This window comes from Argiope bruennichi, chromosome 10, assembly GCF_947563725.1.
Source record: "Argiope bruennichi chromosome 10, qqArgBrue1.1, whole genome shotgun sequence".
In the NCBI taxonomy this organism is placed as follows: domain Eukaryota; kingdom Metazoa; phylum Arthropoda; class Arachnida; order Araneae; family Araneidae; genus Argiope; species Argiope bruennichi.
The window spans coordinates 58,975,929-59,003,282 of record NC_079160.1 but is presented as its reverse complement, the minus strand read 5'-3'; the positions used below and the strand labels follow the sequence as shown (position 1 = coordinate 59,003,282).

Here is a 27,354-nt window from a genome sequence, read left to right as displayed (position 1 = left end):
GTTAGAATTTGAATTCATCAACAAATTCTGGAGGCATGTTTTCCGATTTTGGAACTATTAAGATACATACAGAAAATGCAGTGGAAAAATTCACAGAGTATTTTATAATATACTTATTATCATAAGATATTGCATGATTGGAAACATTTCTTAGCCATTCAATGAAATGCAGGCACGATGAATGTTTAATCGCACACTATGCGAGCTGCAAATAGATATCCGAATTACCCGTTATCAGTCTAAAGGACTATTTCTTATTTAAACGCATGATCTTGAAAAATTTGAATTAGGATACATTGCCTTTCGTATAAAAATATAAATGTTTAGGATGCAATGTTACCTATATTGTGAAGATAGGGACGTGCTATCCATACATCTCCTGAGCGGCGTATGTACAATAGAGAAAGCCATCCTCGTCTTTGTATTCGTCATAGATGTCACCCATGTACCGCGACATGGTGGCCACGCTGCGATTATTTAGCATCAAGTAGAAAGTCTGGGTGGGTTTCAGCTTCAGACGAGTTCTGCAAAGGAAAACAATTTCATTACAACACATGATCAGAAGAATATGAATTAAGCAGACGGCGAGACATTAGTGCTATAACTTGCTGTGCTTAATTCATTTAGAAATAAACTAAAAATCACATTAAATCTGGACCAAGATTTCTTGCACCACAACAAGGAAAAAAATGCACAACAGCAATGTCATTGCTTTAAGCTATTGGGCTAACGGTTCAAAACACTCATGTTTGCATTGGGTAAGGTGTAGTGGAAAAGGGTAGAAAGTCGGAACATTGAGTTTTATGTTGAAAAACATGATTATTCCGAAACTAAAAATTAAATATTAACCAAACATATCAAAATAGACCCTCAGACGTTAAGTTAGTTGGCTGAGAGTTTTAATGGCGCAAAGAGCCAACCTTGGCTGAACTGCGCCAGACGCGTGGTTAAAGTATTGGAAAGAATTAGAGTAAGAAAATACATTAAAAAAAATTGTACCAAATGATATTAAAGAATAGCATTGAAAAACTGAATTCCCCTCGATAAAAAAGTGAAAAATGTTATGAGGAAAAAATGAATGGTAAAACTAAATATATTCTTAAAAGCCGCTGGCCTTTAAAAATTGAAAAATATTTTCTTTAGGATATATATTTCTTAGGAAAAACATTTACTTTAGGATATGTTAATAAGTTTGATATTAATAAAGAATATTTAAAGAAAAGAATACGCTGATTACCGGAACATTAAGATTACTTAATATCAGGAACAATCTTCACAGTCAAGACATCTTTTAACAATCTAATAATTAAGTTTAATTTTCCCTCCTGAAGTTAAGAACTTATTCAAATTTTTTAAATTTACTGATGTTCCAATTTCCCAAACCTCTTATCAGATGCGCTATTTGATCAAATTTAGAGACTTGTTTTGGATAGACAACTTAAAATCAATAAAATCGCTATTAAATTAATCTTCCTTTCGATATAATATTTAAGATAATTTTGCAAACCTATGAAGCGTATGGCATTTTCGTCCCTTAACTTTTTTTTTAATTTCGTTAAATTTAATTATATTAATATCCCATTTTAAAGAAACAATACGATTATTTTGGGATCTCTTAATTTTGAAAAGCAAATAAAGAGGACAGCACACGAGCTGGCATACCAGTGAGATGACATTTAGCTCCGATGGATTTAATGGGCATCGGACACGCTTAGATTCCGGATCTTTATTGGAATCCTGTCTCGAAGGTAAGACCTTATCAGCACGCCACCGTGGCCTTAATTTTTTTTAAAACTCTTAGAAATTCTCATTTTAAATGCATATGTTTTTTCATTCATTATACGTGTTGTTTTTGTTTGTTCCCCCATTAACAAAAAAATTCCAAAAAAATATTGAAAATATCAGGTAAAGACGGCATAAATCTACCAACTACCCAGTTTCATTTAACTATGCCATTAGCTGATGTCAATTAAAGATCAAATTAGTGTATCAAATTCGAACGAATAGTGGAAATTGGTATTCTATGCTCCGTATCCAATTTCACCGACTTTGATCAGCAGTTATATTGACGTACATGCACGAAGTTCGGACGTTACGGAAAACAAATATTGAACAACATTCACATAACAGTTGCGTCACATTCTTTTCTGAAATTAGCAGTGGGAAAGCATTAGAACGAGGTCATCGTCGGTAAGCTATAGCAGAAATTCGAGTAAGTAAACAAGACTTCAACCGAATCTTACCTGAACAAACACGACCTTCACGTGAGATAAACGTTAAAGAGGAGCGGAACCTTGTTATAATTTAGCTGTGCACGTGTACCAACAAAGCTGTTGATTCAAACCAGCGAATCATTTTTCCCAAAATAATTTAGAGAACGTCACTGATGACGATACGTTAGGGCGGGAGAATAAAACCCCAAATATTAGTTTTTCAACCATCTGCAACTCATACTAATGGCAAAGAAAAGCAAGTGACAAATCTTTCTTGGCAATTTCAAATCACCTGTGGTATGAGTCATTCAGAGAAAACTCGGTAGCAGCTGCTGCAGAGATCGAGTAAATTTTCCGATTTTCCTAATCCGTAGATCACTAACCCTTCAAGCACGTGATTTTGTTCCAACAAGGAAGTTTACAGGAATATTGCAAGTCATCATCAGAAGATTGAAGAGATTGCATATTTTGTTTCCCTACACTGGCGTTGCAGCTTTACTTTGCTATTTACAGGAGAAATTAAATTGTCATCTTTAGATCAAACAGGTTAATCGGTTTCCATGAAATTTAGATATTGCTTCACCGGATTCAATTTTATTTGTTTTAAAGTCTCCTTTTAAAGTAGAACAACGGTTATTTTGCGATGGATTTCGCTATTCAGACTCGGATGACATCCAAGTCAGTGTACAGTCACTCAAAAAAAGTATTGGAATACATGGCATGAATAACAGCAAATCCATTTATAAAATTGTTTATCACATTAAAATAAAATGAATCAAGAAATATTTTAGCATTTGGTGTACAATTTGTAAGGAAAATTGTTATTTTAGAAATACAAGTTTATCTGGCTTTTCAAATAAAATTCAAAGGCAAATAGGAGTCTAAAAAGTATTGGGACACTTTTGAAATGAGAAGTTCAACAAATATATAGCTCATCAATAGAATTCAATTTACTGCTAATAATATTTTTAGACTATAATTTTAAACATAAAAATTTCAACAGATAAGATTACTTACAGAAAAAAATGGCTAGAAACAAAGATATATCGGTTGAAATCTTGTAATAATCATTAGAAAAATGGAAAATCAGTTCGCTGTATAGAATATACATTAAAATTTAGTAGGTCTGCTGTTTTTAACATTATTCATATGTTTAAGAAAACAAATAGTGTTGAAAATAAGCAAAGATCTGAGCTTCCAAGGACATTTAATGTGGAGAGGTGGATTGTGAAACAAATTCACTTTAATCGAAAAATATTGCAATAAGATTGATTCTGCAATGTAAAATTAATTTTGAAAAATCTGTAAATCTTGAAACTATCAGAAAAATATCACAGCAGAGTACCTCAAAGAAAGCCCTAGATCAGCAAAACAAATTAACAAGCTAGGCTGACATTTGTTAATATGTACGTAAAGCAGCCAACATAATTTCAAAAAAATGCAATTATTGTTGATGAAAGCAAATATAACATCTTCTGATCAGATGTCAAGCAAACAGTTTGGCTGAAACCAAATACAGCAATTCATGTCAAAAATTTACGGAATACTATCAAAAATGGAGATGGTAATCTAATAATCTAAGGTTATATGGCAAGCACTGGCGCCTGGGACATGCATTTTATTGATGGTGCAATGAATAAATATGCCTATCTTGACATTCTCAAATGAAATTTAAAGCAAAGTGAACAAGCTCGGAATTTCAAGACATTTTAAATTGCACCAAGATAATTTTAAATTGTACCCGAAACCTACTGCTGATATTTGCAAGTTATGGGTCATCTATGACTGTCCTATTATTAAGACTTCTGCATAAAGTCCAGACCTTAATCCTATTGAGCATGAATGGGATTATTTGCCACAAAACTGCATGAACATCGAATTTTTAATAAGCAGAATTTAAGAAACCTTTTGGTGAAGAGTGGGCCAAAATCGATGGATCATTTCGCAAAAAATAGGGTCAATCTATGTCAAATAGATTACGAGAGGTCATTATAAGCAATGGCGGTCCGTCAAGATATTAACTTAAGTTTGCACTGTTTTTCTAAATTTATTGGGAAGTGCCTTAATACATTTTTGAGAAAGTTTTTTTACTTGATTTTCAATTATAAACATAATTGCATTAATATGGGAGTTTTGTTTGAATTATGATTTGTATATATCGAAATATTTCTTCCTTTTAGTTTTATTTGTACATTTAAGTAAAATGATAAAAATCTGATCTTGTGTGTCCCAATACTTTGATAGACTGTATCTCTTCTCCAAACTTCTGCATCATTCTAAAGGGAAAACATTTCCTGACGATAAATTTAAAGTATCTGATCCATATACAAGACGGATCTGTTAGAATCCAGTATTGAATTTAGAACTTATGGATTCAGAAGTCCAAGCCACTGCAGCTCCAAACGTCATTTTATGTTCGAATTGAATGTCAATTCATTAGTAATCAAAATGGAAAAGGTTGAAAATTCCCAAGCAGCAAACCATGTAGCATAAACGAGATTAATGCCGAAGTCTAATGGCAAACAGTAAATGGGATCGTAATGTAACCTCATTACCTATATATTAGTGCTATTACTTTAAACAAGATTTATTTTTAGCCAAGTTTACTGTAGCTAAGAGTCAAAAGAATGTCTTCAATAACTAAATATTATCTAAATCAGTTAAAAAGGGCATGCTAAAATTGTCAAGTACGGCAATCTCAAATTTTATTTTTTTTATTTGATAAATTCTTATATCGAAATTTATATTAGTAATTGTTAAAAACTAACACCTCACTTATTACATTTTACCCACCAGATTACAAGTAATTTGAATTCAATGCATTTCCAGTGATATTCGCCAATATTGGAAATTAAACGTGTGTTATAGCATTAATAATCTAGGAGAAGTTTTAATCGAGACATTTCTGTCCATCTGATTTTCGGTTATGTTAATTGCTAAGTTATACAATGGCATTAACTTGGAATCGATAGAGTTTCGAGTTGCATCATGGGGAATAAGTCTAATATACATATAGTGGGGAATAGAAATGAGCAGATTTGTATTTAAAATATGTAGACAAGAAATACGAGAAAGTTGACTAATAATGTCTGCTGTCCTTCCTAGCCAATTTTTGCCCGAGAAGTTTAGATCTCACCGCAGTAAGTTTCTATATACTTTGCACTCCCATTTTGATTCAGCGTTTCAATACTCATCTTTCAAATATACTGTAATATCTGTCTTGACTTCGTGACTTTGAACTTGGAAATACTGTTAAAAAATGCATTTTTTTCCAACAATTGATTTCTCAAGCCAAATTTACAAATACGGAATTATTCTCTCGGCTTCTATCGCTTAACGACAAAGCTTAAAATATTACCGAAACACAAGAAATCCGAAGGAAAGAAACAGATCACATTAAATTTTCCCAACAGTGGTTTTTTTACTGTGTACGTTGATCCAAGAAATATGTAAAACCATTTTTTTCGAAATATGCATTTCACTTAACTTACAAAACAATTAGTTTATCCTTCCAGATCAATCAGAAATCCCATTTAGGAAGTTATGATTGGAAATATCGCTTCCAACTCGTGTTCTCTTTTTTGCACCCTTAAGAGAATGTTTAAAATGATTCAAACGCTTTAAGTTTAAAAATTGTTTTTGCTTGACAATATTTACCCTTTTCCCACGAGAGGTGACTCGAGGTCACCATTCAAGACGGTGCATCATTGACATTTTATTTATTTTTTCAATTTTTACTGTCAAAAATACCTACAGAAACAAGTGCTGGTATTGGGTGAATTTTGCATCGAATTACTTTTCTGAGTGCAGAAGGTTAAAGAATATGATCAACGCAAAAAAACCCCCAAGATTTTGAAATTCTTAAAATATGCATGCAACGACTTCCGTTGGGAGGAGGGGGGGGGAGTGAATCAAGATCCATAAACCTCTTGTGGAAATGTTCTAATTAGCAGTTTCAATTTAAATTAAGGAATCTGGCCCAAGCAAAGTTTTTAGCTATAATCCAGGATCAAGAATCGAAGATTCGATTTTTCTGAATTTTCATAAAAACTTAAGATGTCCGAGTTGACAGAGTTGATCAAAACTGGTTTAGGTTGAGAGTAAAAATTTTTGTGTATGAAGTAGAACTTCGACTGTAGTACTGCCAAGTGTAAAAGACAATTTAATAGACAAAATGAGTAATTTCATCTGTTAAACGAAAGACCATAAAAGAGCCCATGTGGAATACAATGGCAAATCTATCCTTTTCTTAGCTTTCCCAAGTTAAGGCGGATAAAATGAATATGCAACAAATAGAGAAAAATCCCAATTATAGGTATTAGTCAAGTAATAATTTTAAAAGAAATTTTAATTAGCCAATTCTATAAAAATTGCATTCTTTAAGTAAACATGGGTTCCTCACATGCAAGCAAGGGAACTCTATTTCCGGTGTCAGCGTTGCCAGAATGTTCGCTTAAGGTAGAGATCTGTCATCCCATTCGGCGATGCATTACAGTTCTGGTGCTACACAATTTTAAAAAGTTCGTCAAATTTACATTTAAAATATGCACGTATTTCGGCGATTGCAACTCTTCAATTCAGGTATCCTGGTGAAAATTGTGTCGACGTATAGGATTTTTCTGATCTTCCAAAATAAGTATTTTAAGTGTAATGCAATCAAACTTTTTAAATTGGGATTGTTCCCGATTAATAGTATCACTTTATGCGCCATAACTTGAAACTGGTGATACAATGAAGAAATAAGATTAAGTTGCCATAGTGTTTTATGACTTATATGGGCTTTTCCATTAACCTCTTTCGTTTGGCAGATTAGGGTAGATTCACCGTATATATTTGAGAATTTTAAAGCATTAGAAAAATACCTTAGAAACAATGCATTTTATGACAATAGATGCAGGATAGATTTGATAAATGAAAAATAAAATGTTCGACGATTTAAATTTCCGTTTCATTTTGCACTAATACAAGGAATGCGCTTACCTGACTATGCCGACAAACTGGGACATGGTCATGTCCAAAGGAACTAGGAACTTGACGCGGTCGAGATATGGAAGAACCTTTTCTCTGTCGGACTTTTCGACGATGACCTAGAGAGAAAAATTGTAGACAATTAGACAAATAAACAGGATTAATAGCAAGAAAAATTAAAATTTATATTTTCCATTTTTATTGCTTTGGATTCGAAATATTTTAGAACACTGCATCTTCAAAGGCAAAGAGACAGAATTAAACTACGTAAACGAATTTCTTTTCTATAATTTGTACAAGATGTTTATTTTTAAAAAGTTCGTGCGATGACGCTTTGCAAGGAATTTCCGATTTGAGATTCAAAGAAACTCTTGATAAAATGGAGTCAGTTTATGATAATGATAAAACAAGATAAAAATAGAAATGCAGGAAGTTTGTAAATAAATTTTACGAATGTAATCCAATGCTTTATATCCACTTTGATTTGAAGTCAGATTTAGGTTACATCTAGAAGATTTTACTGTAGATTCAATAACTCGAATTTTTCAGAAAGGTGGCAATTTATCGATAATACGTGCATCTTAACTTCACAATATATCAAGATACGCTTTATTCAGATCAAAAATAAAAATTTAGAATTTGAAACGGAATGAAATAGAAGAAATCTTTAATGATGATTTTGATAATTTGAGAAGTGTTAACCTCTCAATACTCGATGCTATAAATTTCATTTTTTTTTTACCATGGGAAATTATGTTAATAAGAACACAAAACATAGAAAATTTTTCAAAATTCTTTCATAACAATTCTATTCTAAAATATATTTAAAACCGCTAGGAAAGTCTTAAGAGCTATTAATTATTAACAAGAAAAAGAAAGTAGCAATTTGATAGGTATGCAGCGAAGTGTTAAATATTTACTAAAATCTTGTAAATTTCTGAATACAATCAGTGGTCGGAATCAGTTACCGAACTTAAAAATAAGATATCAAACTTCCATTGTAAATAGTATTGAAACTTTAATATGATAAAATCATCCGTTTAAATAAAAAATTGCAAATTAAATCCCATCTCGCATGTATGACGTTTTGAATCCACAGATTTTTCTATTCCAAGCAATCGAATGAAGAATTCACGTTGCTGCAAGCCTCAATTTACAGGACGAAATTAGAAAGTCCTGTAAATTGAGTAACTAATCTACGTAACTAAAATGCCATTAGTCTTAGTGGCGAATTTCTGACTGGGCAGTTGCTACTGATGGTCTATGGACTAGGGGTCTGAAGGCAAATAAATTAAAAAGATATTTTATTTATATTTTGGAAACTTGCAGAATTTGAAATTTGATATTTTATGATATTAAAACATTTTGCCAAATATAATTTGTCGGATTCTCACCTCCTTCAATAACGCTCATTTAGTTTTACAGTATTTACAGATAACGAGCGATTACTTAAATATTGCATATAAACGAGGAATACTTTTATACAATCATAAATGTTTAAGCTGCTCAAGATGCTTAATTCCACATTTGAACAGTTCCGTTTCCCACAGATATGTAGGCTATTGAACAATTTTTGCCCCCACCCCCTACAAATAAGGGGAAGTTAGTGAAAATACGGAATTAATCAAAAACTATGCTTTTATTGAATTAGCAAACATGGCAATGACCAAGATTTGAGTCGTAAACCAGATTTAAAATTGCTAAAATATAGAAAAAAGGGATATTTGAGTATTGTATAATTTTATTTTACTGATAGTTAAAAAAGTCAATTTGAAAATTGTTTTTAACTTTCCTGTTTAAAAGTGGATTCAAAATTTGATTAAATGCTTTTAAATGTCAAGATAAATTGAAAATTATTGAAAATGATTGCTTTCTTATTTCATAATGTAAACATTAAAATTTCCGCTCGGAATATTTAAGTTAATTTTTTTGAAGAATGATACATATTTAATAAGTTATGAAAAAATTAGCTTTCTGCATTAATTTTTTGAGGTTATTTTATTTGTATTTGGAATTCTTCGAAAAAATACTTTTTGCAAAAGATAACCTCATTTTAATTAAAATGAGGTCTACAAAATTAAAATTTTGACGACTGCTAATTTTAAATATTACATAGAGGTTAAACATCTCTTACGAGAAAGTAACTTAATACTTAATTTGATATCAACTATTTTTTTTCTTCTATAATACACATTTATCCAAACTTCAAATTTTGCTAAATATGAAGTATAAAAATATTTTAATGGTGTTGGATATTTAATAATTTAAATAGGTTACTTTTTTTTATTAGTAAAAAGAATGAAAATTTTATTACTAACGGTGCCTCGCATTTCAGCTAGTTTGATAAATTTGAGTCAAAAGTGACACTCGAAATTCCCACAGTCGATACATAAAAAAGTCATTAAAAACTTAAATTTCCAGATTCCGCCATTTTTTTGGAAAATACCATCCGTTATCTTCATGGTGCAGAAGCAACCATTTCTAAAAAAGATTTCAATTTTGACTCAACAATCAGAACATTATCTACGAGATATTTAAGTAATTCAGCCCCATTTTAGAAAACAATGTGCTCAGTTTCCCACCATTACGTCTGGATCGTGCTGATAATCGTCAAAACAGAAAACCCAAATACTTTTTTCTCGTAACTGTTATCGAAGTGCGACATTGAAAATACAGCAAAGCTCTTCACGCTGAAGAGCGCGTGAATGATAACATTGTGGTTTCTGTTGAAATGTTACCGTAACAATAGGAGATGACTGATCGGTTTGTTTAACATGGGAGGAGGGGTTTACTTTTGATGTCTTCAGTTACCCATGTTTTAGATGGTGAACAAAAAAAATCGTGGTTTAAGTTTAGCGATGTTAATTCATTATGCTTTACTTTCTTGCATACGAAATAAAGGAAGTGCTGCAGTTGTCAAGATACATTTTTGTTTCCGATTTCGAAAAACACATTTCTGATATTATCTCTGTTGGTTGATCTATGAACATAACTCAAACGCTTTCACCTAAATGGACGCAATTTGATGCATACAAATCAAATTTCGAGTAAAAGATGGTTGGTATATTTGGACAGATCCCTGTTAAATTCTCGTGGTAGTGAACGAAATTTGGTACAGAGATTTAAAATCCTATCACATTTGGAACTGAATCCGTCGAGAAGTTGGCCCATCTGTGCTGATCTTTACTTTCACAAGTACATAAAAGCGATAATTCAAAAACACAACGACTTAAAGATATAAATGATTTTTTAATGCAATTATATTTCCTTGTTCAATTTTGGGCTCAATCAGTTGAAAAATGTATCCGAATTCGATGCCAGGGATTAATCAGTAAAGGTCACACGACGGATTCAACAAAAATGCTAAATTCTCGCCAAAGATCGACATTTCTTTACTATTGTTCGCCAATGCCATATAAAATGTTCATAGCCTTACACAAAGTCCACAGTTATGTGGGGTAGGAACGACAACTATTAGAGAATGGCGAGAAAGTTTGGGGGAGATTATTCTAGTTTCAATATTTATATAGTTCCTTGTAATCAGAAACCAAGCAATGCAGCACAAGTTTAAAATGTTAGTTCCTATTAATTCAACTTTTTTTCCTCTCAACATTCAGGTTCAAACACGAGTTTTAATGCTGTTTTGTTCACTCCATCTCTAATAAAATAAGGAACCCCGATTCAAAAATGCACTTCAAAATGTGTTCACTTTCTGTCTGGAGAACTACGATCATCATTCAAATATACATGAAGAATAAAGCATATAAAAGTTTTTAAATGCTTATTAAGAAAAAAAAAATCGTTCGAATTAAACGGAAAAAACGCTAGTTTCTTAGGATAATTTCTCTTTACAATCCTTTCATTAGCGAAAATCTATGCTAAATCAAATTTAATTATGACGACTTGATTTTTATTTATCATGAAAACGAAAATTCTTAATGTTTTGGGATCGCGAATAAATTTTTGGTTCGAAAGAGCTTGATAATCACTGCACCGGTAAACAGTACTACACAAGAAATTTCTTTCGCAATAAAATTCCAACGAGAAATCCTGGGAGGAAATAAATGCTGTTAGAGTTTTCCCGTCCTTTAAGAGCCATTTTTTATCGATTATAAAGACTGGAAAATTTAGAACAAAAATTACGGCTTTGGGATTGGCCTTAATTATATAGATTTTTTTTACTTGCAAATTTAAACTAACTATTTATACGCCGATAAATTCTGTTGGAGTTTAATAGTGCCTATAGCACAGGTTTTAGGAACACTGCGATTTAAGGTATAATTGCTAGAAAACATGACAGTGTACTTAACCGATTTTCTCGTACGTTGTACATGCATCGAATTGCCATATTTTTAAGTTTAAAAATGCCAATTTTAACATTTTCTAGGGCCATGGGAAGTATGCTTTCCACCAAATTTATCAATATTTGTATGAAATTATGTAGGTTGGCATAAGTTCCGACAAATTTTTTTTAGAAAGACAAACTTAGATGCTTTAGTTCTTTATCTCGCACAAAATGTGTCCCGATTTGTTACTTAATTATTAACCAAATTAATTAAATTTATCTAATAAGCTAAATGAATCCCTTTTCTTATTCTAATTTCAAGCCTAAAAATATTTTAACATAACGACTAAAAAAAATTGCCCTTTGAAGGGTTAAGCAAGATCCTAATTCATAAGGTTCAAAACGGCAATATATTTGCAAGATAGACGATATCATCTAATTAGGCAGTAAATAAAATGAGACTCAAGTTGTAACTTCTCATTTTTAATGAAATGTAGACCACGCATATAGAACATAACATGTCTTATGAAGTGCGTCCTAGTTCATGTATGTTCTCAAAAACGTCAGGTCCCTGATTCAAAGCTGATACTCGAATTGGAAACAATACAATGGAATAAAAATATTTACTCCCGGGTGTTTGTGTTATGAACTAAAGCAAAAGTTGCAAAGGCACTAGAGTCAAAAGAACAAGGTACCAATCTTACTATTCATCCTTTTAATTATCTATTAAATATTTCGAAATGCATTTTAATTCCTACAAGTATCAGTCGCAAGGTGAGAATAAGTGGCGTCCAGGAAAGACGATTTTTTTTTTCCCACCCTTAGTTGTCACTAATGATTTAACAAGTATAATACCATCCAGAGTATGGTTTTATTCTTTTACTCCCATTAAATTTGGCTTTGACATAAGCAGGTTTTTTTTCTTTTTTTCTTTACTTCCACAGCATCTCCCAAGACTTCCATATCTATTGTTTGCTAATGGATTCTAAGCTCCCCCGCGTTTTTGCTCATGCGTTAAGATAAGTTTAATTCGTCAAAATAAGAGCGAGAGGAAAGATGAAAGGAGATTTTTTAAAACTTAAAGTCAAAAGCAACTTTTAAAAAAATTCTCTCCTTCCCTTGATACGTCACTGGAAACGGTAAGATACTAAAAGTTTTTATACTAACCATTTTGCCAAAAAACTTCAAATTATCAATTTAAAAATATGATGCACGAATGAAGCACCAAATCATTTGAATGGTTGAAGATGTTTATCGACAGATCATTTATTCAAAGTAAAATTTATCGCGCATATTAATCAGGAAATTCCAAGAAGAAATTCAATACTTCAAAAATAAATAAAAAAAATATAAGCAGATACGGGATTGTAGAGTATCAAACAAAATTTGTTCAACTAATTTCGACAAAGTAAATGCAAGAAATTTGACATCTCCAGGTGGGATACGGCGGCACCTACAAAGAAATTTCCAGAGAATTCAAATATTGCAAAAGGAAATCGATTCTGTCAATCTAAGTCTTATTTTGAGAAAACTCCGTTATTATAGGAAAGGAATCCTAGATATGTGGAGACAGATGGATCCTATTTAAAAAATAATGCAGCTGCTGCTAATACGAGGCAATACTTAGAGATCGAAAAAGCTTGTTTCTGTGAAGCCATTTCTATCAAAGCCTGTAAATATTTAACTCGAAAAAAACTGGCGCATTCAAACTGCTAAACTATTTTGAAGAACAATCAACTCGAGTAATTACATACTATACATTTCTCTTCAATAATAGTAATAACAAATTTATATAAATACAGATAAGTTTTATATCTGAATAATAATTTATTGATTTTCATAACTAGCAGTTTCTGAAGAGCGTTTCAAAACTATATGATTGATACTCGAAAACTCAGATTTTGTCGATTGCGGAAGTCTTATCGTGAAATTTTAAAATTCATATGCAATCAAATTCTCAGGACAATCTGTATGGAGTTTTAAATATATATGGGCCTTAAATAGAATTAAGTATAAAATTTCTCTAAGAATGTATAATATGATTTTTATATAACTTTCCGCCTTCTGTTTAATCTTATGTGTGCGAAGTTATAATCTATTTTAAATTAACATCCTAATGAGTATTTGTTATGGCGCCATCTATCGATAATGAGCGTTTCCAATCGATTGCAAAATTTGCACCGAATAGACAAAGCATAAAACAAGTTGACAAAAGGATAAGCAAAAATTATTCAAATTTCAATGTTTGAAATGGTTTTGTAGAGTCCACTAAATTCGTTTGTTGTACCATTAATTCTATGTTGCGTCAAACATGATGAATGTGTGAGGAGTAATTGGTAAAAGATAACACGAGTAACTGCTGCACCCAGAGCGATTATGTTAATAGACGCTTTTACCAATAATTTAATCTTGCAAAAATCAAACATCCAAATAAGCAAACCAAATTACATATTTTATTCAGGCTAGCTATAAAGTGTGAAAGAGTAGAACGCTTAAATAAAAATTTTGTTGGTGTACCGTGAATACAAATACAAAAAATTGTGAAAGCTACAACAGGATGATACTTCAGCTGTCGAGCTGGTTAAGGAGATTTGTGAATGTAATGATAACATTCAAATCTCATTGAGAAATCCACTTATTGTAAGAAAGTGACAGCTTATTACACGTTTAATTATACGAAACGAGTAATCTGTTTTAAATATACATTTGTGTGATTATACAAATAGGATAAAAGTCATTCTAGCTGGTTATGGTTGCTAGTCGATTCATTTCTGATAATTGAGTAGATTCTGGCTATTATTTTATTCACCTTAAAATAACAAAAAGGTTACATTTTTATGCTTTTCAATGTAGGAATGAGCCCATTTGGAATAGCAGTAAATGCGTGGAATATATACTAATCAAACAATGGAAAAGGAACTTCTAGCGCGTTTTTCTCCGAAAAGATTAAAATCTATGTTTAGGTAATTAGTTCAAACTCTTTATTTTCCAAAAATTGGGTTACATAATCGATTTGCTAGTGAAAACCGGCTCTAATGCTTTCGATAAAATTCCAGTTTTAATCTCGGATAATGAATTTAGATCGAACAGCTGCCAAGACTCAATATTTTGAACTTGGGAATTTGTTTTTAAAGCCAAAAAATAAACGACTGATAAATTTTTTGATAAGACGTTTAGTACAAAGGCAAGGAATTAACGCTTCCATAACAAATCTCAAAAAGATAAACGTTCGCTTTATTTCTGTTATTTTTAGAATTGCAACCACTTCTCAAATAAAAGCAATCTTCAAGATTGAGTTCTGAAGTGCTTTACGATTTTTTTTACACAATAAACTCTTGGAATTTAGCTGTCAACACTATTCTAGGCAGGAAATAGACAAATACAGCATTATCTTTACACAATATTGAAGTTTAACATGGAAAATATTTTAAAAGTTGGGAAGAACTTTAAAAATCAAGATAAAAGATCTTGTTTTTATAGAAAGGATAGAAATTTAACTGATTTTTCCAATGAAAAATAATTTTATTAGAAGAATTTACGGTTTAAACCAATAGTTCTGCAGTTCTTGGAGCGATGCGTTAAGGCAAGGTAATGACTGGAATAACAGCTTCTATTCAGAAGCTCAGATAAGAAATCAAAATTTCGAAGCACAGAACACATCTTCTGGTAGTATTGTAGAAAATCAATACAAATTCAGCAAGTTAATTCAATCATGTGAGAACATTTTCTGGTTTGGCGTTTTCGAAGCCTCAAAATACGATGGTAGAAAATAAAGGGTGCGAGAGGGAAGGTATCGAAAGGCATAATGGATTTTTTAAAAATTTTAATTTTCAATTCTTCTAACTGGCAAAAAACGATTTGGAGTTCGAACGATTTTGAGATGAAAAACTCGTTTTTCTAAATATCGACGTATGCGTAATCCAAGAGCCACGCGATTGTTTCAAACCGATTTAAACTGGTTTTTAACAGAAATAAGTTTTTCCTCGAGAAAAATTTTAGAACTCTAGTGAGATTGAGGTGGTCAAAAACCATTGTTTTTCTAAATATTGGTAATTGCGAAGTATGAAGGTTCTCAAAACAAGAAATTTGTGACAGCAGATTTCAAATTTTTTTCTTTAGACGACTGATTGTAAGGAATAATGCTTTGTGAATATTCGCTGTGTCATTCTTCAATGTTACCTTTTACAACACATGGCTTTAATATTTTCATAATTTGGTGGTTTAAATTGTAAACGATTTGATAAACAGATTCAGATTAAGTGGCAAAATAATCGATGTCATTTTCGTCCTTCCTACAAACGCAGTATCTTTCAATCTATTTTTGAATGTGAGCAGACTTTTGAATCCCCCTTATTCAATCAAATTTATGTAATTAGCCATTGTTCTATAAAATGAATCATTAATGGGCGCTACAAATTGCAATTTTTATTTATTAATTATCTGCCAGTGTGCTTAAAATTTTCTATCGCAATTTTCCGTAATCTGCGACACTTGGATACAAGATATTGTTAAAATAATTAGCCGTTCTAGATGAGCCTATCTAATAATTAAGTCTACTCCAAATTCCATCTAACTAGTTCATTTTTTGATTTCCATACGGACGGATGGGCAGACTTTCTATAATCACATTTCATTCAGCATTGTAAACAAATCTCCAGTTTTGAAGTATAGATGGTATATCATATTCTGCCCAATCAACTTGCTAAGTTTAAACGTAGATCATATTCCATCGAAATTATGTTACTCAGGTCAATTTATTTTGCCTAACTCAGGAGGTTAAATTCATCAAAATTTCGGAATTTTTTTTTTTTTAGTGATTACACTAAAAAGTTAAAGTAAAAAAAAAAATTGGAACATAAAATTCCAGAACATTGGATTTCATAAGCATTCTTAATTAAATACAAGACTAAACTCGTTTGAGGCGATATCTTCTTTTATACCTAATAGTAGTATTGCGGTTTAAATACAGCATTCCGACTTATTCTGAGGGTGAAATGTTTTCACTGTAACGATTGGAAAGAGCTAGACTTTAAAATAGACACTTAGACATTTTTAGACTACATATTTTTAATAATCATAAATATGCTAAACCGTTTTAAAAACCAAGCATTTTCACAAATAGTTTAATGCTTTACATACTGGTGGGAATTAACTTAATCAGAAAGTGTACTTACAGGTACTTTCTTTAGAAACTTAGAACGGACCTCGGCGGATTCCATCTTCCTCATTTCTAAAAAAAAAAAAAAAAGACAAATCAGTAAATCATATTTCTTAAAATACTCATTTTGGTATCAAACATGCTCAAATTCAAAAATATATTATGTTCTGAACATGGCTACTAACTGACATTTTATTTTCATCACTTTACATTGAATAAATATTTCATTCTATACTTTAAAAAAATTGAGCTCCTGCAACAATTGCACACAAGTCAGGAATTTATCAAATCTTTATCCAATATGTTTCTAAAATAAATACAAATAATTTAAACCACTCAAGTCTTAAATAGGGTATTATTACAAGTCTTCCTTTGTAAAAAGGATCATCCGAATTGTAAATTCTTTTTATGAGCCGTTTTACCAAAGTTAATTTTAAATTCTAGGGTATTTCAATCCTGAAAAGGTATCTATAGTAAAATTAATCCAGTTTAATGAACACTATTAAATTTTGTTAAAAGCTAAAATTTAAAAGAGATAGCAATTTTGAGTTCAGTACAATTGTATTAACGTCCTGTTTTAAAGCAAAAATAAGGCTATTTTGGAACGGACTCGTCCCTTTGAATCTGTCAGATGACGAGGGCGATACCCGAGATGGCACACCTCTCTACACTTCCGCACCACACCAACAGGAGTACGTTTGGTCCCGATGGTTCTTCGGTGGAATCTGGTCTCGAACCTGAAACCCTGAGGTTCCAAAGTCGTGATCACATCACAAGTCACCATGACTTTTCACAGCAATTCTGAAGTTTTATTAGTAGGTGCAGTTGTACTAAGACATTATATTGCTCAATTTTTACTTGTTTTAGCTGACCAATTCTTTTTATCACTTGTTTCCAGACTACTTGGAATCCAGATGATCCGATTAAATAAGCCTTATTGTTGATTTCGGATAACAACCATGTACTCGAGTTGGTTATCACTCATTTTTTCTGTAGCTTTAATTTACAAAGTATCTAGAACGCCGTAGACTAATAAAGGAATAGACCCCTCCTTTTATTTAATAAATCAATTTTTTTTTGAGGAGATAGTAATCATCAGTATCAGTTCGAGACCCAGAAAGATAAACTTCGCATTACAACAAAGGATTTGCTTAAATATAAATATTTACTAGGGTCAAAATATGTTTATGAATAACCTATTTGACAGATTACATGAATGACATTGAAATCTATGCGATGAAAGCCAAATTGGCCGACACACTAACCTAGTTTTATCTTTGCAATCGAAAGAAAGAATCTGCTTTTCTCATTATCGTTTAATTTATCATGATGACACTGAAATTTCATTACCCGTCTTTCACTCTATGTACACGTCAATGAATATCAATTATCTTTCAAACATCTACATATTTTTATTGATATAATATATCGATAGATTTTATTCGGAAATTTAGATGCGGCATTGCAAGAATTTTTAGAATTTAAAAATTTGATAAATTGGGTGGAGGGAATCGGTACTGATTTATGGAATTTGTCTTTTGATAATATACATTTTAGAGTTGCAAAGAAAGTGCACTTTGTCCATTACTAATTGTAAACATTTACCTAAATTGATAAGGTAGCTGCGAAATTTTCTTCAACGTTAATGCGTGGAATATTGAACATCAATTTGATGAGCTTAAAGTGTGCCAATAGTAATCCGATTTCTGTCGTATAGAACTGCTTTCATTGTCGTTCTACAGCAGTTGACACTTCTATGCAAGATTTACTCAATGAATTTCAAATAAGATACCCAAATTTTTTTTAAAGGAAATTAAAAACATTTTTGTTGCGATGTTAATGTTTATCCCTGTTCATATTATCCAAAACTCATTTTAAAAACCAAGTTTTACAACATTAAAATATGCATCGGAGGAAATTTAAGTTTTGCAAAGGTGAAAAACCAGTTAGAATAAATTAAGAAGCAAACTTTTCTAAAATCTTTTCAATGTGCTTTTATTTATTCAAGACAAGTCGATTTGCAAATAAGTAAGGATTAGAAATGGATGAAAATGAGACGAATTTAGGTCTAATATATTATAAAACAGTTCAAATTGTTCAGACGTAGAAATGCAAAGTAATTTCTTTAAAACTTTCGCCATGTAAATATGTACAAATAAATTAAATAAAGACATGTTGGGAAACTTCCACTTTATAATCGGATAAAAGAAATTATGAAAAAAAAATCAAGTGCCAAAAAAAGAATCTTCATAAATACCACATGAGGCGAAAACGTTAATTTTTTTTCCCCCCAATTGAGAATTTCTATAGATGTTTTGTTTAACATTACATAAACGTATCGAACTCTGGTGCTATTCTAGTGCATAACAATAAAAATAATTAATCGTGCATCGTTTTAGAGAAAAGTTAGCTTAAAATGATTTTGATTCAGTCACCGTATAAATTAGAAATATATTGTTCTAATCTTAAAAAAAAGCATACGAGTTCGCAACTTAAAACAAAGTGCATTAATTTCTTATTTTTTATTATATGTATGAAATCTAGTATTCTATAAAGTACCTAGGCATTTTATAGAATGCCTATGTATCTGGTACGCAAACCTGGTACACAATAAATGGAGTGATTAAACACTTCAAACGTTACATAGACATTCTATGGAGTGCTAAATGCTAAACCCGCAAAGTACGAAATCCATCTCCGATACAAAAAAGTCCATTTCGAAAACGTGGATAAGATTATAGTCGATAATGAATAAAACCAAAATGACGATGGCATATTTACTGAACTGATTGCCGTTTCTGCTACTTATTATGCATGTTTAAACGAAAACTTATGTATATGCATGCCTATCATCGAAAGATTCATGTCTTCTGTGGTCATATTAGAAAGACGATGAAAATGATACTGTTTACTCTTTGTTTCTAAACTTATCAATTATTTAAATAATAACCTTACGACTTTTTCTTGCTTTGCCTAAAAGGCATTCTATAAAGTGACAAATACTAAAAAAGATTATATACAATGTATAGGAAAACTAGCAATTATCATATTTCATACTTTGCCTAAAAATGCCTGGGTATTCTATAGAATGACCGGCATTTCATATATTGCTGATAACTTCTATAAACCCGTCACCATGCTGACTACTGCTAAAGGAATTTGCACGAAGTTTTCAATAATTTTGTAATAAAGCAGGTTTAAATCCTATCTCGATAGAAAGTTTAGTTTAAATAATAAACATTAAAAGAATGTTTGAAATATCAGTAGTTTAACCAATGAAATTTAAAAATACTAAAAGGCATTAGGAGATAAGGGGCATTTAAGTTAAATTTAATATACGACACAAAAATTTTTTTTGCCTTTTTATTTAGAAGTAAAAGTGCATTACAAGGACTCCAATGATAATACTCATGAGGTAAAACTAACAAACTTAATAAAAGCTGTAAATATTTAAAATATGAAAGATTTATGCATTTGAAACAAGACAGCTTAGATAGAAGACAGTGTTAAAAAAAAATAAAGATTTCTTTAAAAACATGCAATTTAAGAAGACATTCAAAAAATTTAAAATTCCAAGTAAAGTCAACATTCATTCAAATTAGAATTTTATATCACACTTATTGTTTTGAAAATGCAGATGCAGTAGTTATTTTACTTGTATGCATTTTTTTTTCAACCCTTCAGAAAAAAACAGCAATTACACTCAAATGCAATTAAAATAATAATAAAAAAATAGGCACTTACCCAAGGACCGTCTTTCTTTGAATGTCTTACGACGTTGTTGCTGCTGTTTTGGGCATTTTACTGGTGGTGGCAAAAGAGCAACATTAACTATTTTAGGCCATGCAATCGGCTTTTCGCAATAGGCGCAGCTATGTCTTTGTACGGAGAACATTTTTTAAAGTTTCTCACAGTTTTTTTCTTAAACCAGATAATTGAGATTGATCTTTAAGTCGGAACACAGGAGTAATAAGCAAACGCAAACTCTATGCTGAAAGCCTCCACATAATAAGCAAAGGCCGGAAGACGAAACGAATCGCCGCTGTCAAACAGAGCAGATGTTCTCATTCCACAAGAACAGAGAAAACGAACGGAATTCAGGAAGCATTTGAAAATGGCTCCTTTATTCACTGAGTAGAGGGCGCCAGTTTCGCCCAACTGCTAATAACGAGTCAGCTGATTAGCTCCGAGTTTATCGAACTGAAGGTTGGGTAATTTGAATTTTTTCTGAAAGAGAAATAGCCTTGCTCTAGTGTGGTTCTAATGATGATTGTTTTTTCTGGAAACGATGCACATGTTTAGTGCATTGCGTATGCATCTGCAAGTCAACAAATTTCTATTTTATTATTATAGTTATCACTTTAGGTTAGTTGTTTACAAATTTAGAACAAATATTATACCTGGAAACAGATTTCATTTAATGTCATCCTTGAATATAAAATAATAAATTTTATTTTTATTTTGTGCGAAATGTTAAAAAATATATTTTTTTAAATTCATTGAAAACGAAAATTTAATTTATAGGTTAACCCTTTAAAGGGCCACTTTTTTTTAGTCATATTATGTTAAAATATTTTTAGGCTTGAAATTAGAATAAGAAAAGGGATTCATTTAGCTTATTAGATAAATTTAATTTTATTCATTAATTAATTTAGTTAATTAATAATTAAGTAACAAATCAAGACACATCATTTTGTCTGAGATAAAGAACTCAAGCATCTAAGTTTCTGACTTACTAAAAAAATTTGTCAGAACTTATACCAATCTACATAGTTTCATACAAAGATTGATAAATTTGGTGGGAAGCATACTTTCCACGGCCCTAGAAAGGGTTAAAGTATTGATATCATTAAAAGATTATTTTTTTATCTATAATTTGATGTAAAAATCATTTTTGCATGATAATATTTTCTGAACTTTTTACAAAAAAACGCTGAAATTTCGCTTAATTTCGAAATAATTAAGATTCTAATTTAAAAAAATTGCTCCGAGGTGCCCATTTCCGAACCTGATGAATTTCATTCACACACACACACACACACACACATTATAAGTATCGATACACACACATTTTTATTATAAGCATCGATAGATATATTCTTTCCATTCTGTCTAATTCTTGAATCATATGATGATTTAATAAGGATTTGTTATATTAAAGCAAGTTCATATTTTTGTGATTTATTTCGCGAGAAAATCAGTTTTTAAGGTTCTTCGATATACATTTGCAAAAATGAGAAAATCATTTCTACCTTAAATATGCCATTAAAATGCGTTGCCTGATTATATTTAGCTAAATTTTTTTTAACAAAGTATTCATTTTCTTACTTATTTTTTAATATTGAATTAAGAATAAGATTTTTTTCCTGCTGAAAATAGATTGAGATTGGATAACGTTTAAAATGTTTTGACTTCTGATATTTGTGCTGAGCTAACAGAATCACCATTGTCGGAACAACTAAATAAATAAACGCTTTTAATGTTTCAAATAAAACACTTCCGAACAATCAGTTTTATTAGAACATATTTGAGAAAAAATGTATCTGATGTATAATATGTATAGTGGAATAAGCATATATCTCATTCCAGCATATTGTTATATGTACTCATTAATTTAAGTGAAGGAGTATGAGGGTAATATTCATTAACACATCTGCCGTTTCATTCATACTTGTGATTCATACTTATTCTATATACTCATAATTAAGTGAATGGATATGAGGGTAATATTCATTAACACATCTGCCGTTTCATTCATACTTGTGATTCATACTTATTATATATACTCATAATTAAGTGAATGGGTATGAGGGTAATATTCATTAACACATCTGCCGTTTCATTCATACTTATGATTCATACTTATTATATATACTCATAATTAAGTGAATGGGTATGAGGGTAATATTTATTAACACATCTGCCGTTTCATTCATACTTGTGATTCATACTTATTATATATACTCATAATTAAGTGAATGGGTATGAGGGTAATATTTATTAACACATCTGCCGTTTCATTCATACTTGTGATTCATATTTATTAATCAGATGACTTCTTTATAGTAAGTAAAGTATAATAGAGTAGAGAATCATCTAATTAAATAGAAGGCGTAGTTAAATAGAAGACAGCGAATGTCATATTAGTAATAATTGTAAGTATAAATTACGAATAATTTATGTGTGCAAATATTATTAATACGTTGCGTATAATAGTTAATGACCCATTTAGATGGAACCCTCAGATGACATATCTCACAGTATTTCAGTGGAATACATAATCTACGCTCTTAAATTTTAATTGTAAAAAATTATTACTTTTAGGGCATAGTAATAGGCTTTGGGGAAAATGTTACGAAACTTTATTCATATGATGCAAATTAAATTAACGTGGTCCGTTTAGTGCATATCAGTAAAGTATCAATTAATTTCATTACAACAACGGGAGGGAAATGAAAGTGTTATTAATCTCACCTTTGGTTTAATATAATTCGAATAGCAATTCTTTTTGGCCCTCACTGAACATCCATGAGTGGTTAGCCAAAGTAGGGCGTGGAGTGGCATAGTATGGCTCAAAAACGTGAATCGGATAAAAAAAATGTTAAAAATTTTGTCCTGTGATTGTCCTATTAGCCAGCATTATATAGAATTAAAAAAAATAGGAAATAAAAATTAGACTAGTAGTTAGGTGGTTGCTTTTGGTACGAATTTATACTGAAATCGAGACCGTCAGTTGGAGGTTTAGCTAATTTTATTCCAAGTGAGGTGCAGATGTGGGCCAACTTTCTTCTATATTCTTTTTAAAGACAAGCTGTCTCTTAATACTGGAGCTAAATCAAACTGCTAACAATCAGTGCTCGGTCATTTGGACCAACAAAAGTTGCGACGATTCTCCTTTATTGCATTCCAACCGGCTGCATCTCAGATCTGAAAATGATAAGCTTCCGGTATGCTGGATGGTCCTAGTTACCTAGAGGGTTACAGAAATGTTGTGCAGTCGGCTACCCCTACTGATGATGGGACGTTCTTCCCGCTGGAAAAGTTGTACCGTGGCTGGTGATGACCCTTAGGACTTAACCTTAATTCCCTCGGTCCAGTCAGTTAAATGTGTCCGTATACCTTAAGGCGGGAAAGAGTAGCCAATGTATGGTTCACCTTTATTATTCTTGGCTTGATATGCAATTGAGTATAGAGAACAGATTTTCTTCTTTTTTTTTTACCGACGTTAGACGACAAGGACAATTCCTAGTAAGAGAAGAATCATGGATTCCATTCTATTAGCAGCTGTATATATTTACTTGATATGCCATTACGCTTTGTTGGTGAAGCGTCGGCATGTACTGAGGATATGAAAAAGAGGAACGGTCCGTTGCGTGTCAAAACAAATAGCTCAATTAAAAATTTAATTAAATAGACTCAATATTCGAAATAATTATCTTGCAGCATATCGACAAAATTTCTTTGGATATCACTGTGATCTGGTAGGAAGGCGTCCCGTTATCTAAATGATCGGTCATCGTGGCACAGTTAATGTGGTCAGTTACAAAATCGCCTATCACTGGTCCATGCACTACCCTTTCGTCCAGCAATCAAAGATGCAATCAATATAATCATACCAATATTGTTGAGTCCTTCAGGGGACTAAGAATTCGCCAACTTACCCAGCGAATTCTTACCCTCTTATTTAAAATGCCTCTCAAAGATGCAGATATATCGATATAGTTCATGAGAAAATACAGCATTGAAATCTTTTTTTTTTTTTTTTTGAAGAAACTCGTCTGTGATATTCTGTACAAGGTGATTAAAAAACTACATAGATCTCTTAGAAGAGTCAGATATCAAACCAGAATCTCATAGCAATAAGCAATCAGAAACGTTACTCGGGGGGGGGGCAGTTATAGGATATTTGAAATGCAAAAAGTGACAATTCAATGATAGCTCTATTCAGAGATATTTTACACCTAAGCAAATCATCTACATTCACATTATACTATATCACTCCTTTTTTTGTCTGTTCATCATTATCTACACTCGATGTATGCCTTACTAAAATACATCCCCATCCCCCATTTACATACATCCTAAGCACCCGCTCTTCTATTTACATTCAGTGAGTACCTAATCCAAATGGTTCGATAAAATCGGACCCACAGTATATTAGCACAAATTGGTTATCCATACATCGAGTCCACACCATGCCAATTCTGACTGGTTTTTTCATCTTGACAAATAGAGTTTGAAGTGCCATTTCTCTATTAGTGTGGTGGAGAATGATGATGAATACCGGGTTTTAAATAGTTCTAATAATTATAGTAATAATATATTATAGTTATTATTAATAAACTATTAATATAGTAATAAATAATTATAATAGTAATAGTCAATAAACTATTATTAGAGTAATAATAATTCTGATAATTCTAGTAAATAATAATAAATCTCGCAAAAATGACTCTACATTTTTATGCATGTTTTATATTGGCAGAGGACATAATAGCGAATGCTCGAGAAAAGAATTGGCATTTAAGGTGCATTTTGATTGGTGGAAGATGGAGACTTTACAATCTATTTAATACATTAAGTATCTCAGTAATCAAAGACGAGTTGTATGTTCTCTGTACACAGCTGAAATGTACCTACCTGTAAGCACCAGGGGAGAAAAAAAACAAAAAACACCTTATTTTATCTTCAGCAAACAGCGCCCTTTAGTTTTTCCAGTTTGTGCTTTGATAAATGTTTTTTTTTTTTGTATCATTTTGGCTTATTTTGGCATGATAATGCTGAAAGGATGGCATACTTCCGTGAACTGTGTGATAAAGTATGTATACTGTAAAAATCGTTCAAAACATTCTAGCTGGCTGACTTTTGGACCTAAAGCTACAAAATTTAGTAGGTGGTTATTTCTTGAAAAGTTGATATTTATTAAAAAAAGAGTTTTAAAATTTAATTAAAACTGAATTTTTTAATATTTTTTTAATAATTTTGGAACATATTATTTCCAAAATAATCATTTTTCCATCACTTTAATATATTTTTTTAAATAACATGCTTCCAAGCAATATTTTATTTTCTTGCACTTTCCTCTAATTTAAATTTTTTACAATTTCTATAAATATATTCTACATTATTTTTAGTTGCTGAATTTTGCTCAAGATCACTACGACGATATATAAACTAGATATTTTCTTTTGTATGCCCTTTATCGCCGCTTTATTCTTAAGAATAAATTTCAAAAATAAAATAAGTACAGTTAAATCAAAGCATAAAATCTCAGCAGGCTATGATGTTTTGGACTAGAGATTCAAATCTTCATTCACTGATATTGTGTCCTATCTCTTCTGATGGATTGAATGGAGAATTTTGAGTCGCCGTTTACAATTTAAACCAGAAATTCAAAGAGTAACAATACTTATGTCATTTTTATAATTGCCCGAATCTTATATCTCTGTTTCCTAATTAGAAGATGCTTCTTATTTCTAAAATATATTTCATCTTCCAGTTTGTTGCAGAACTCTTAAGGCATTTTAATTGGGTGATTGGATTGGTTTGATTTCTTGCCACAAGGGCCATAGATTTGGCCATACTGCGCCAGACTACGTAATTTAATTGGATGAAGTTTCGTGTTATTAATGCTATGGAGTTTGAGTATTTATGATCTCGATATTATGTAGACATCAGCTTCTTAAAATCTAGTTCATAATTAGGAATTAACTTGCTTTAGAAAATTACTTTACCAATCATTTTAACTATAACAAAAATATTTATTTTAATCCATTGCCACAATTGCATGAGAATGCAGCGAATAATTTTTGAAAGGCAGAAACTTTCCAGTTAAGCTGAAGTGTAAGTAGAAATGATAATAATACAGTTAACATTGAAACCCTCGAAAAAAATAATACAGTCAAACAAACAATTAATGAGTTAAAAGGAGTTTTCCAATTTCGTTGCTGTTAATCCACAATAATGTCTTCTAATGAGTTGATACTGATGAATTAATTCATTAATGGGGCAGATTTGATACCTCATCGCCCAATTTACTCATAAAGCAGTGTTTATATTAAAACTGTATTGTTACTTAAGTAAAATAACGCTTGCGTCGAAACAGTACAAAAACATGGAGTTGGTTGTACCTCATCCAGGACAAGAACATATTTTTGCTTGCAATAATATTGACCATTATGCAAAAATGCATTTAAAAAAATTGTTAAAATTCAAGAAAAAAATTGCATGGTAGTAAGACTGCCCCATTAAAAAGATAATCTTTCAAATTTGTTAATTTTAATCAACAATTTTTTTCGTAAGCATCACGAAAGAACGCCAACAGCACCTTAAACAGCAACAGCAAATCTCTCCTAAGTTAAAATATACCTTTATTTTACATGTTTTATAGATTTAGTAGCTCTAGTTCAAATGGACTGTCCTGTAAAGGGCCAACACACACACACACATATGCGCACGCGCACGCACAAACCTATATTACTAGTGGATATGAACAATTTTCATTTTATTTAATAATAATTTTCATAAATTCAACGTAAACTTATTTTGCAGTTTTAATATTTCATAATTAATAGAATTTGATATTATACAGATTAATTACAGTTACAGTTTATTTACAGTTTTTCATAAATGAAATTTTGGAATTTGAAATTATGTAATTTTTATGAATGGATGTAATGTAGTTGTTTCCTTCTGCCAAATTACCGAAACTCCTCTTATGAAAGTTAGCA

General features: G+C 31.2%; 1 protein-coding gene across 1 annotated transcript; it reads right to left on the bottom strand.

Moving 5' to 3' along the window:
• Positions 1 to 340: 340 nt before the first annotated feature.
• LOC129989322 (microtubule-associated proteins 1A/1B light chain 3C-like) lies at positions 341 to 20,734 on the bottom strand. Its single transcript, XM_056097777.1, has 4 exons — positions 20,369 to 20,734; positions 16,641 to 16,696; positions 7,194 to 7,300; positions 341 to 524 (listed from the first exon to the last, which is right to left on the bottom strand). The coding sequence occupies exons 1-4, from the start codon at positions 20,517 to 20,519 to the stop codon at positions 365 to 367; spliced, it is 474 nt and encodes a 157-aa protein (XP_055953752.1). The 5' UTR covers positions 20,520 to 20,734; the 3' UTR covers positions 341 to 364.
• Positions 20,735 to 27,354: the final 6,620 nt, after the last annotated feature.

Bases quoted from the DNA above. Each gene is read 5' to 3' on its own strand.
- LOC129989322 (XM_056097777.1), bottom strand. From the start codon at position 20,519: ATGTTCTCCGTACAAAGACATAGCTGCGCCTATTGCGAAAAGCCGATT. The intron at 16,697-20,368 runs GTAAGTGCCTAT...TTTTTTTTTTAG, and splicing joins CAAAGAAAGACGGTCCTTGG to AAATGAGGAAGATGGAATCC. The intron at 7,301-16,640 runs GTAAGTACACTT...TTTTCTCTCTAG, and splicing joins AGTTTCTAAAGAAAGTACCT to GTCATCGTCGAAAAGTCCGA.